A 13,300-nucleotide genomic window follows, 5' to 3' on the forward strand; every position below is an offset into this window, starting at 1 on the left:
AATAGAGGCATAGATACAATAGATCTAGCTGGTCTGTCATAATATAATAGAGACAGTAGATCTAGCTGGTCTGTCATAATATAATAGAGACAGTAAATCGAGCTGGTCTGTCATAATATAATAGAGACAGTCGATCTAGCTGGTCTGTCAAAATATAATAGAGGCATAGATACAATAGATCTAGCTGGTCTGTCATAATATAATAGAGACAATAGATCTAGCTGGTCTGTCATAATATAATAGAGACAGTAGATCTAGCTGGTCTGTCATAATATAATAGAGACAGTAGATCTACCTGGTCTGTCAAAGTATAATAGAGACAGTAGATCTAGCTGGTTTGTCATAATATAATAGAGACAGTATATCTAGCTGGTCTGTCATAAAATAGAGACAGTAGATCTAGCTGGTCTGTCAAAATATAATAGAGACAGTAGATCTAGCTGGTCTGCCATATTATAATAGAGACAGTAGATCTACCTGGTCTGCCATAACATATTAGAGACAGTAGATCTACCTGGTCTGTCAAAATATAATAGAGACAGTAGATCTAGCTGGTCTGTCATAATATAATAGAGACAGTAGATCTAGCTGGTCTGTCATAATATAGAGACAGTAGATCTAGCTGGTCTGTCATAATATAGAGACAGTAGATCTAGCTGGCCTATCATAATATAATAGAGACAGTAGATCTAGCTGGTCTGTCACAATATAGAGACAGTAGATCTAGCTGGTCTGTCATAATAGAGACCGTACGTTTCTCTCACAGACACACGCGTTTCTCTCTCACAGACACACGCGTTTCTCTCACAGACACACGAGTTTCTCTCTCACAGACACACGCGTTTCTCACAGACACACGTGTCCTGTATTTTCTCTCCCACATACTAACGTTCACAGAGACTTAATTGACGTTGTTCATTCAAGGCTTTATTGGGGTTAATCACAGCAGCACCATGACAGTCACACAGGACACTACTAATATTAGAATATATGAACCATAATGATATCATGACTCGACAAGACAAGCCTTCCTCTAACAACTCATATAAACCACAGAACAACTTGAAATCAGTAAACAAGGTAGGTCATCTAACCCTAACCTCTGACCCCCGTCTGGTTCGTCTCCGTGCCTCAACCTCCTCTCACAGTAACCCTTTAGTCCCCTGTTGGAGCCTAGAGTAACTCCCTGTCATACTGCACACATTAAACAACTTTAGTGAAACCTGGGTCACGTCTCAGACGGCACTTTACAGAATAGGGTGCCATTTCAGACGTGGCCCTAGTTAACCTATACGCTACTAACCTAGGCTACGATAAAGATACAATCACAAGGTCAAACACAATACATATATACTGAGCGTACAAAACATTAAGAACACCTGCTCTTTTCCATGACAGCGACTGATCAGGTGAATCCAGGTGAAAGCTATGATCCCTTATTGAAGTCACTGTTTAATTCCATTTCAGTCAGTGTTTACAACATGGGCTGTATTCACTAAAGAACAGCAGCATGTAATATCAGCCTTCACACCAAAATGACAAAGACAGGAATGATGGATAGACTGACACCCTTCAGTAACAGATTCCTCCCTTCTCTACCATAAATATTCATCCCTCCTTCCCCTCAGTAACAGATTCCTCCCTTCTCTACCATAAATATTCATCCCTTATTCCCCTCAGTAACAGATTCCTCCCTTCTCTACCATAAATATTCATCCCTCTGTGACCACAGAGTCTGTCTGTCTGGGACCACGTCTGTCTGTCTGTCTGTCTGTCTGGGACCACTGTCTGTCTGTCTGGGACCACGTCTGTCTGTCTGTCTGTCTGGGACCACGTCTGTCTGTCTGGGACCACGTCTGTCTGTCTGTCTGTCTGTCTGGGACCACGTCTGTCTGTCTGGGACCCTGTCTGTCTGTCTGTCTGTCTGGGACCACGTCTGTCTGTCTGGGACCCTGTCTGTCTGTCTGTCTGTCTGGGACCACGTCTGTCTGTCTGTCTGGGACCACGTCTGTCTGTCTGTCTGTCTGTCTGGGACCACGTCTGTCTGTCTGTCTGGGACCACGTCTGTCTGTCTGTCTGTCTGTCTGGGACCACATCTGTCTGTCTGTCTGGGACCACATCTGTCTGTCTGTCTGTCTGGGACCACAGCTGTCTGTCTGTCTGTCTGTCTGGGACCACATCTGTCTGTCTGTGACCACATCTGTCTGTCTGTCTGTCTGTCTGTGACCACGTCTGTCTGTCTGTCTGGGACCACATCTGTCTGTCTGTCTGTCTGTGACCACATCTGTCTGTCTGTCTGGGACCACATCTGTCTGTCTGTCTGGGACCACATCTGTCTGTCTGTCTGGGACCACGTCTGTCTGTCTGTCTGGGACCACGTCTGTCTGTCTGGGACCACGTCTGTCTGTCTGTCTGTCTGGGACCACGTCTGTCTGTCTGTCTGTCTGTCTGTCTGTCTGTCTGTCTGTCTGTCTGTCTGTCTGTGTGTGTTTGGGACATTATTTGCTTGTGGTATGTGTGTTAGTCAGTCTGTGGTACGGAGATAGCAGGTCCCTTGGGGTCATCAAAACGGTCCATGGTGTGTAGCTGCATGATCATATGGAGGCCGTAGGTCAGGACCATGAGCATCAGTAGACTGGTGAGCAGTCCCATCCAGATACCAGGACTGAAGAACCCTGCACAGTCACTGGCATAGGAGAACTCTCCCCCTGCCACGTTGAAACCCTGGATCTAGAGGGGGTGGGGGTGAGAGAGACAGAGCGAGGACATGGGAGAGAGAGGGGTGGGGGGAGAGAGAGAGAGAGGGGGGGTGAGAGAGACAGAGCGAGGACATGGGAGAGAGAGAGAGAGAGGGGGGTGAGAGAGAGCGAGGACATGGGAGAGAGAGAGAGAGAGAAGGGGGTGAGAGAGAGAGCGAGGACATGGGAGAGAGAGAGGAGAAGAGAGAGAAGGGGGCGGGAGACGGGAGAGAGAGAGAAGGGGGGGGGGTGAGAGAGAGAGGGAGAGAGAGAAGGGGGTGGGGAGACGGGAGAGAGTGATAGAGGGGGGTGGGGGGAGAGGGGGGAGAGAGAGACATGGGAGAGAGGGGGGTGAGAGAGAGGACATGGGAGAGAGAGAAGGGGGTGGGGGAGAAGAGAGAGAGAGGACATGAGAGAGAGAGAGAAGTTGTTTCAACTTGCAGTTAGTATTCTGTTTTCGTTTCACAGACACACACTGTTACACCCCCTACCTGGAAGTCAGTGAAGGAGACCCTCCACTGGTTAGCAGGGTCTTTGGAGGTGCGCGGAACCAGCAGGGGGTATCTGAAGTTAGTGACTGACTGACAGCGGTAGGAGTACTCAGCCGGCGCGTACACGTTACGGCTCCCGTTAAACATTGCTTTCTGACCGTCGTATTCTATCTCCACGGCGTCTAGCGTGAACCAGCGGCGAGCTGACACCTTGTAGTGGCGCTGGGACATGGCAAACCTGGAGACACACACAGAATGAGTTCAAAAGAGTTTGTGTATGTGTTTGTAACTGTGTGTGTGTGTGTGTGTGTGTGTGTCCAGTTTACTCACACTAGTTTGAAGGAACGGTGTCCCAGGATATTCTCATAGTTTAGAACCAGACTGAAAGGTGAAAGAGAAATATTGTAATAAAAATGGACAACATAATTCATTCCAATCATTTCCAAGTTCAGCAAGGCTGCTGTTTCCATAGCTTCTAACAAAGATCTAGACAGGATGTGATGTCAGAGGACTGTTCACAACTTCCTGTCCAGCTCTAAACCCAGAACCGCTGACCCCTAACCTCTGACCTGGAGTGTGATTGGTTGCAGAGGGAGCCCTGGAGCCTAGGGGTCACGCCCTCGCCAAAGGTCAGAGAGGTGAGGTCGTGTCGTTCCCAACGACCACCACGGAGCACGCTCACGGTCAGGTTCTCCGCCCACAGCATGATACAGCCGGCTCCGCCCTCCTGGAGAGAGAGATTAGAAATATATATCAGGCACAATCAACTCAAACAGCGGAACCCACAGCGGAACCCACAGCAGAACCCACAGCAGAACCCACAGCGGAACCCACAGCGGAACCCACAGCGGAACCAGGCCGATCTCCACAACAAATACGATGATGAAACTTCTCTGGCTGTCATCCCGTTACAGCAGGGTGAAGAGCACCACGTACTGCTCTGTTACCCCGTTACAGCGGGGTGAAGAGCACCACGTACTGCTCTGTTATCCCGTTACAGCGGGGCGAAGAGCACCACGTACTGCTCTGTTATCCCGTTACAGCAGGGCGAAGAGCACCACGTACTGCTCTGTTACCCCGTTACAGCGGGGCGAAGAGCACCACGTACTGCTCTGTTATCCCGTTACAGCGGGGCGAAGAGCACCACGTACTGCTCTGTTACCCGTTACAGCAGGGCGAAGAGCACCACGTACTGCTCTGTTACCCCGTTACAGCGGGGCGAAGAGCACCACGTACTGCTCTGTTACCCGTTACAGCGGGGCGAAGAGCACCACGCACTGCTCTGTTATCCCGTTACAGCAGGGGCGAAGAGCACCACGTACTGCTCTGTTATCCCGTTACAGCGGGGCGAAGAGCACCACGTACTGCTCTGTTACCCCGTTACAGCGGGGCGAAGAGCACCACGTACTGCTCTGTTACCCCGTTACAGCGGGGCGAAGAGCACCACGTACTGCTCTGTTATCCCGTTACAGCGGGGCGAAGAGCACCACGTACTGCTCTGTTATCCCGTTACAGCGGGGCGAAGAGCACCACGTACTGCTCTGTTATCCCGTTACAGCGGGGCGAAGAGCACCACGTACTGCTCTGTTACCCCGTTACAGCGGGGCGAAGAGCACCACGTACTGCTCTGTTATCCCGTTACAGCGGGGCGAAGAGCACCACGTACTGCTCTGTTACCCCGTTACAGCAGGGCGAAGAGCACCACGTACTGCTCTGTTACCCCGTTACAGCGGGGCGAAGAGCACCACGTACTGCTCTGTTATCCCGTTACAGCGGGGTGAAGAGCACCACGTACTGCTCTGTTACCCCGTTACAGCGGGGTGAAGAGCACCACGTACTGCTCTGTTATCCCGTTACAGCGGGGTGAAGAGCACCACGTACTGCTCTGTTACCCCGTTACAGCGGGGTGAAGAGCACCACGTACTGCTCTGTTACCCCGTTACAGCGGGCGAAGAGCACCACGTACTGCTCTGTTATCCCGTTACAGCGGGGCGAAGAGCACCACGTACTGCTCTGTTACCCCGTTACAGCAGGGCGAAGAGCACCACGTACTTCTCTGTTATCCCGTTACAGCGGGGCGAAGAGCACCACGTACTGCTCTGTTATCCCGTTACAGCGGGGTGAAGAGCACCACGTACTGCTGTTATCCCGTTACAGCGGGGTGAAGAGCACCACGTACTGCTGTTACCCCGTTACAGCAGGGTGAAGAGCACCACGTACTGCTGTTACCCCGTTACAGCAGGGTGTTACTGCCTGTTACCCCGTTACAGCGGAGCGAAGAGCACCACGCTGCTCTGTTATCCCGTTACAGCGGGGCGAAGAGCACCACGTACTGCTCTGTTATCCCGTTACAGCAGGAAGAAGAGCACCACGTACTGCTCTGTTACCCCGTTACAGCGGGGCGAAGAGCACCACGTACTGCTCTGTTACCCGTTACAGCAGGGTGAAGAGCACCACGTACTGCTCTGTTACCCCGTTACAGCAGGGCGAAGAGCACCACTGCTCTGTTACTGCAGGGCGAAGAGTTACGTACTGCCTGTTATCCCGTTACAGCGGGGCGAAGAGCACCACGTACTGCTCTGTTATCCCGTTACAGCGGGCGAAGAGCACCACGTACTGCTCTGTTATCCCGTTACAGCGGGCGAAGAGCACCACGTACTGCTCTGTTATCCCGTTACAGGGGCGAAGAGCACCACGTACTGCTCTGTTACCCGGGGAAGAGCACCACGTACTGCTCTGGGGGAGGCTTGCAAGCCGAAGAACACCATCCCAACCGTGAAGCACGGGGGTGGCAGCATCATGTTGTGGGGGTGCTTTGCTGCAGGAGGGACTGGTGCACTTCACAAAATAGATGGCATCATGAGGGAGGAAATTATGTGGATATATTTAATTATGTGGATATATTGTAGCAACATCTCAAGACATCAGTCAGGAAGTTAAAGCTTCGTTGCAAATGGGTCTTCCAAATGGACAATGACCCCAAGCATACTTCCAAAGTTGTGGCAAAATGGCTTAAGGACAACAAAGTCAAGGTATTGGAGTGGCCATCACAAGTGGGAGAGAGAGAGCGAGTTGGGAGGGGAGGAGAGAGAGAGAGAGCGAGTTGGGAGGGGAGGAGAGAGAGAGCGTTGGGAGGGGAGGAGAGAGAGAGCGTTGGGAGGGGGGGAGAGAGAGAGAGAGAGCGTTGGGAGGGGAGGACAGAGAGAGCGTTGGGAGGGGGAGGAGAGAGAGAGCGTTGGGAGGGGGAGGAGAGAGAGAGCGTTGGGAGGGGAGGAGAGAGAGCGTTGGGAGGGAGAGAGAGAGAGCGTTGGGAGGGGAGGAGAGAGAGAGCGTTGGGAGGGGAGGAGAGAGAGAGAGTTGGGAGGGGAGGAGAGAGAGAGAGTTGGGAGGGGGAGAGAGAGAGAGTTGGGAGGAGGAGAGAGAGAGTTGGGAGGGGGAGGAGAGAGAGAGAGTTGGGAGGAGGAGGAGAGAGGGAGTTGGGAGGAGGGAGAGAGAGAGAGTTGGGAGGGGAGGAGAGAGAGAGAGTTGGGAGGGGGAGGGAGAGAGAGTTGGGAGGGGGAGGAGAGAGAGAGAGTTGGGAGGGGGAGGAGAGAGAGAGAGTTGGGAGGGGGAGGAGAGAGAGAGTTGGGAGGGGGAGGAGAGAGAGTTGGGAGGGGGAGGAGAGAGAGAGAGTTGGGGGGGGAGGAGGGAGAGAGTTCTCATCCTGGAATATACAAGGCCTGAGGTCATCTGCCTTTGGCCTAAAGAGCAGGAACCTAGACTACATCAAATAAATTGGAAATACAGACATTGTCATCCTACAACAAACATGATATAAAGGAGATGGACTGGTTGGCCTCTAGGTTTCAGATGGTCTACCCAGTGTATATTCCTAGTGCATGGTCTACCCAGTGTATATTCCTAGTGCGTGGTCTACCCAGTGTATATTCCTAGTGCATGGTCTACCCAGTGTATATTCCAGTGCGTGGTATACCCAGTGTATATTCCTAGTGCATGGTATACCCAGTGTATATTCCTAGTGCATGGTATACCCAGTGTATATTCCTAGTGCGTGGTATACCCAGTGTATATTCCTAGTGCGTGGTATACCCAGTGTATATTCCTAGTGCGTGGTATACCCAGTGTATATTCCTAGTGCTTGGTATACCCAGTGTATATTCCTAGTGCATGGTATACCCAGTGTATATTCCTAGTGCATGGTCTACCCAGTGTATATTCCTAGTGCATGGTCTACCCAGTGTATATTCCTAGTGCATGGTCTACCCAGTGTATATTCCTAGTGCATGGTATACCCAGTGTATATTCCTAGTGCATAGTATACCCAGTGTATATTCCTAGTGCATGGTATACCCAGTGTATATTCCTAGTGCATGGTATACCCAGTGTATATTCCTAGTGCATGGTATACCCAGTGTATATTCCTAGTGCATAGTATACCCAGTGTATATTCCTAGTGCGTGGTATACCCAGTGTATATTCCTAGTGCGTGGTATACCCAGTGTATATTCCTAGTGCATAGTATACCCAGTGTATATTCCTAGTGCATGGTATACCCAGTGTATATTCCTAGTGCATAGTATACCCAGTGTATATTCCTAGTGCATAGTATACCCAGTGTATATTCCTAGTGCATAGTATACCCAGTGTATATTCCTAGTGCGTGGTATACCCAGTGTATATTCCTAGTGCATGGTATACCCAGTGTATATTCCTAGTGCATGGTATATTCCTAGTGCATGGTCTACCCAGTGTATATTCCTAGTGCATGGTATACCCAGTGTATATTCCTAGTGCATAGTATACCCAGTGTATATTCTAGTGCATGGTATACCCAGTGTATATTCCTAGTGCATGGTATACCCAGTGTATATTCCTAGTGCATGGTATACCCAGTGTATATTCCTAGTGCATAGTATACCCAGTGTATATTCCTAGTGCGTGGTATACCCAGTGTAGTATGGTATACCCAGTGTATATTCCTAGTGCATGGTATAGTGTATATTCTAGTGCATGGTATACCCAGTGTATATTCCTAGTGCATGGTATACCCAGTGTATATTCCTAGTGCATAGTATACCCAGTGTATATTCCTAGTGCATAGTATACCCAGTGTATACTAGTGCGTGGTATACCCAGTGTATATTCCTAGTGCATGGTATACCCAGTGTATATTCCTAGTGCAGGGTATATTCCTAGTGCATGGTCTACCCAGTGTATATTCCTATACCCAGTGTATATTCATAGTGCATAGTATACCCAGTGTATATTCCTAGTGCATGGTATACCCAGTGTATATTCCTAGTGCATGGTATACCCAGTGTATATTCCCAGTGCGTGGTATACCCAGTGTCTTGTATACCCAGTGTATATTCCTTGTGCATGGTATACCCAGTGTATATTCCTAGTGCGTGGTATACCCAGTGTATATTCCTAGTGCGTGGTATACCCAGTGTATATTCCTAGTGCATGGTATACCCAGTGTATATTCCTAGTGCATGGTATACCCAGTGTATATTCCTAGTGCATGGTATACCCAGTGTATATTCCTAGTGCATGGTATACCCAGTGTATATTCCTAGTGCATGGTATACAGTGTATATTCCTAGTGCATGGTATACCCAGTGTATATTCCTAGTGCATGGTATACCCAGTGTATATTCCTAGTGCATGGTATACCCAGTGTATATTCCTAGTGCATGGTATACCCAGTGTATATTCCTAGTGCGTGGTATACCCAGTGTATATTCCTAGTGCGTGGTATACCCAGTGTATATTCCTAGTGCGTGGTATACCAGTGTATACTCCTAGTGCATAGTATACCCAGTGTATATTCCTAGTGCGTGGTATACCCAGTGTATATTCCTAGTGCGTGGTCTACCCAGTGTATATTCCTAGTGCGTGGTCTACCCAGTGTATATTCCTAGTGCGTGGTCTACCCAGTGTATATTCCAGTGCGTGGTATACCCAGTGTATATTCCTAGTGCATGGTATACCCAGTGTATATTCCTAGTGCGTGGTATACCCAGTGTATATTCCTAGTGCATGGTATACCCAGTGTATATTCCTAGTGCATGGTATACCCAGTGTATATTCCTAGTGCATGGTATACCCAGTGTATATTCCTAGTGCATGGTATACCCAGTGTATATTCCTAGTGCATGGTATACCCAGTGTATATTCCTAGTGCGTGGTATACCCAGTGTATATTCCTAGTGCGTGGTATACCCAGTGTATATTCCTAGTGCGTGGTATACCCAGTGTATATTCCTAGTGCATGGTATACCCAGTGTATACTCCTAGTGCATGGTATACCCAGTGTATACTCCTAGTGCATAGTATACCCAGTGTATATTCCTAGTGCATGGTATACCCAGTGTATATTCCTAGTGCATGGTATACCCAGTGTATATTCCTAGTGCATGGTATACCCAGTGTATATTCCTAGTGCATGGTAAGGTAAGGTACTTAAATTGTTACCCAGAGATGAAATCGGCCGCATTGGGCCTTTAAACAAGGTAGAAAGAAACAGATCTTACCTTAAACTCAACTGGAGGGTAGACTCCTGTCTTCTCCTTGACTAGTTTCTCTCCTCTTTCTCTCTCCCGCTGTCTGTCTCTCTCCCTCTTTCTGTCTCCGTACTGCAATAGGGAGCGCCCTCCTCCCACACCAGCCTCCATATCCATAGACAGAGATGGTGACACCTCCTAGGGAGACAGAGAGAGGTGGTAACCACACATCAGAGATACAGAGAGAGAGATGACACCTCCTAGGGAGACAGAGAGAGGTGGTAACCACACATCAGAGACAGAGATGATAACACCTCCTAGGGAGACAGAGAGAGGTGGTAACCACACAGAGACACAGATGATGACACCTCCTAGGGAGACAGAGAGAGGTGGTAACCACACAGAGACAGAGAGAGAGATGATGACACCTCCTAGGGAGACAGAGAGAGGTGGTAACCACACAGAGACCGTGAGAGATGACGACACCTCCTAGGGAGACAGAGAGAGGTGGTAACCACACATCAGAGACAGAGAGAGAGAGATGATGACACCTCCTAGGGAGACAGAGAGAGGTGGTAACCACACAGAGACACAGAGAGAGAGATGATGACACCTCCTAGGGAGACAGAGAGAGATGGTAACCACACAGAGACAGAGAGAGATGACGACACCTCCTAGGGAGAGAGAGAGAGGTGGTAACCACACAGAGACACAGAGAGACGATGACACCTCCTAGGGAGACAGAGAGAGGTGGTAATCACACAGAGACAGAGAGAGAGATGATGACACCTCTTAGGGAGACAGAGAGAGGTGGTAACCACACATCAGAGACAGAGATGATGACACCTCCTAGGGAGACAGAGAGAGGTGGTAACCACACATCAGAGACAGAGATGATGACACCTCCTAGGGAGACAGAGAGAGGTGGTAACCACACATCAGAGAGAGAGATGATGACACCTCCTAGGGAGACAGAGAGGTGGTAACCACACAGAGACAGAGAGAGATGATGACACCTCCTAGGAGACAGAGAGGTGGTAACCACACAGAGACAGAGATGATGACACCTCCTAGGGAGACAGAGAGAGGTGGTAACCACACATCAGAGACACACAGAGACAGAGATGATGACACCTCCTAGGGAGACAGAGAGAGGTGGTAACCACACATCAGAGATACAGAGAGAGATGATGACACCTCCTAGGGGGAGACAGAGAGAGATGACACCTCCTAGGGGAGACAGAGAGAGGTGGTAAACCCTCCTAGGAGACAGAGAGAGGTGGTAACCACACAGAGACAGAGAGAGAGATGATGACACACTAGGAGACAGAGAGAGGTGGTAACCACACAGAGACAGAGATGATGACACCTCCTAGAGACAGAGAGGTGGTAACCACACAGAGACAGAGAGAGATGATGACACCTCTCCTAGGGAGACAGAGAGAGGTGGTACACAGAGACAGAGAGAGAGATGATGACACCTCCAGAGACAGAGAGAGGTGGTAACCACACAGAGACAGAGAGAGATGATGACACCTCCTAGGAGACAGAGAGAGGTGGTAACCACACAGAGACACAGAGAGAGATGATGACACCTCCTAGGGAGACAGAGAGAGGTGGTAATCACACAGAGACAGAGAGAGAGATGATGACACCTCCTAGGGAGACAGAGAGAGGTGGTAATCAACAGAGACAGAGAGAGATGACACACCTCCTAGGGAGACAGAGAGAGGTGGTAACCACACATCAGAGAGAGAGATGACACATCCTAGGGAGACAGAGAGAGGTGGTAACCACACAGAGACAGAGAGAGATGACGACACCTCCTAGGGAGACAGAGAGAGGTGGTAACCACACATCAGAGAGAGAGAGAGATGATGACACCTCCTAGGGAGACAGAGAGAGATGATGACACCTCCTAGGGAGACAGAGAGAGGTGGTAACCACACATCAGAGAGAGAGATGATGACACCTCCTAGGGAGACAGAGAGAGGTGGTAACCACACATCAGAGAGAGAGATGATGACACCTCCTAGGGAGACAGAGAGAGGTGGTAACCACACAGAGAGAGAGATGATGACACCTCCTAGGAGACAGAGAGAGGTGGTAACCACACAGAGACACAGAGAGAGAGATGATGACACCTCCTAGGAGACAGAGAGAGATGACACCTCCTAGGGAGACAGAGAGAGGTGGTAACCACACAGAGACACAGATGATGACACCTCCTAGAGACAGAGAGAGATGACACCTCCTAGGAGACAGAGAGAGGTGGTAACCACACATCAGAGACAGAGAGAGGTGGTAACCACACAGAGACACAGAGAGAGATGATGACACCTCCTAGGAGACAGAGAGAGGTGGTAACCACACATCAGAGAGAGAGATGATGACACCTCCTAGGGAGACAGAGAGAGGTGGTAACCACACAGAGAGAGAGATGATGACACCTCCTAGGGAGACAGAGAGAGGTGGTAACCACACAGAGACACAGAGAGAGAGATGATGACACCTCCTAGGGAGACAGAGAGAGATGACACCTCCTAGGGAGACAGAGAGAGGTGGTAACCACACAGAGACAGAGATGATGACACCTCCTAGGGAGACAGAGAGAGATGACACCTCCTAGGGAGACAGAGAGAGGTGGTAACCACACATCAGAGACAGAGAGAGGTGGTAACCACACAGAGACACAGAGAGAGATGATGACACCTCCTAGGGAGACAGAGAGAGGTGGTAACCACACATCAGAGACAGAGAGAGGTGGTAACCACACAGAGACACAGAGAGAGATGATGACACCTCCTAGGGAGACAGAGAGAGGTGGTAACCACACATCAGAGACAGAGAGATGACACCTCCTAGGGAGACAGAGAGGTGGTAACCACACAGAGACACAGAGAGAGAGATGACGACACCTCCTAGGGAGACAGAGAGAGGTGGTAACCACACATCAGAGACAGAGATGATGACACCTCCTAGGGAGACAGAGAGAGGTGGTAACCACAGAGACACAGAGAGAGATGATGACACCTCCTAGGGACACAGAGAGAGGTGGTAACCACACAGAGACACAGAGAGATGATGACACCTCCTAGGGACACAGAGAGAGGTGGTAACCACACAGAGACAGAGAGAGATGATGACACCTCCTAGGGAGACAGAGAGAGGTGGTAACCACACAGAGACACAGAGAGATGACGACACCTCCTAGGGAGACAGAGAGAGGTGGTAACCACACATCAGAGACAGAGAGAGAGAGATGATGACACCTCCTAGGGAGACAGAGAGAGGTGGTAACCACACATCAGAGAGAGAGATGACACCTCCTAGGGAGACAGAGAGAGGTGGTAATCACACAGAGACAGAGAGAGATGACGACACCTCCTAGGGAGACAGAGAGAGGTGGTAACCACACATCAGAGAGAGAGATGACACATCCTAGGGAGACAGAGAGAGGTGGTAACCACACAGAGACAGAGAGAGATGACGACACCTCCTAGGGAGACAGAGAGAGGTGGTAACCACACATCAGAGAGAGAGAGAGATGATGACACCTCCTAGG

At 49.8% G+C, this 13,300-nt stretch overlaps 1 protein-coding gene across 1 annotated transcript in view; it reads right to left on the reverse strand.

Annotated features, from left to right (window-relative positions):
• Positions 1 to 905: 905 nt before the first annotated feature.
• The window catches only part of LOC115117155 (V-type proton ATPase subunit S1-like), a 39,125-nt gene continuing 26,730 nt past the window's right edge, over positions 906 to 13,300 (reverse strand). Inside the window, exons 6-10 of the mRNA XM_065015333.1 lie at positions 9,766 to 9,933; positions 3,799 to 3,956; positions 3,560 to 3,610; positions 3,230 to 3,467; positions 906 to 2,730 (exon numbers count right to left, since the gene is read on the reverse strand). Of these exons, the coding sequence (XP_064871405.1) occupies positions 2,521 to 2,730; positions 3,230 to 3,467; positions 3,560 to 3,610; positions 3,799 to 3,956; positions 9,766 to 9,933 (825 nt within the window). The 3' untranslated portion in view covers positions 906 to 2,520. The remainder of the gene's footprint in view (positions 2,731 to 3,229; positions 3,468 to 3,559; positions 3,611 to 3,798; positions 3,957 to 9,765; positions 9,934 to 13,300) is intronic.

The sequence above is a fragment of the Oncorhynchus nerka genome, unplaced genomic scaffold (assembly GCF_034236695.1).
Source record: "Oncorhynchus nerka isolate Pitt River unplaced genomic scaffold, Oner_Uvic_2.0 unplaced_scaffold_1507, whole genome shotgun sequence".
Lineage (NCBI taxonomy): Eukaryota > Metazoa > Chordata > Actinopteri > Salmoniformes > Salmonidae > Oncorhynchus > Oncorhynchus nerka.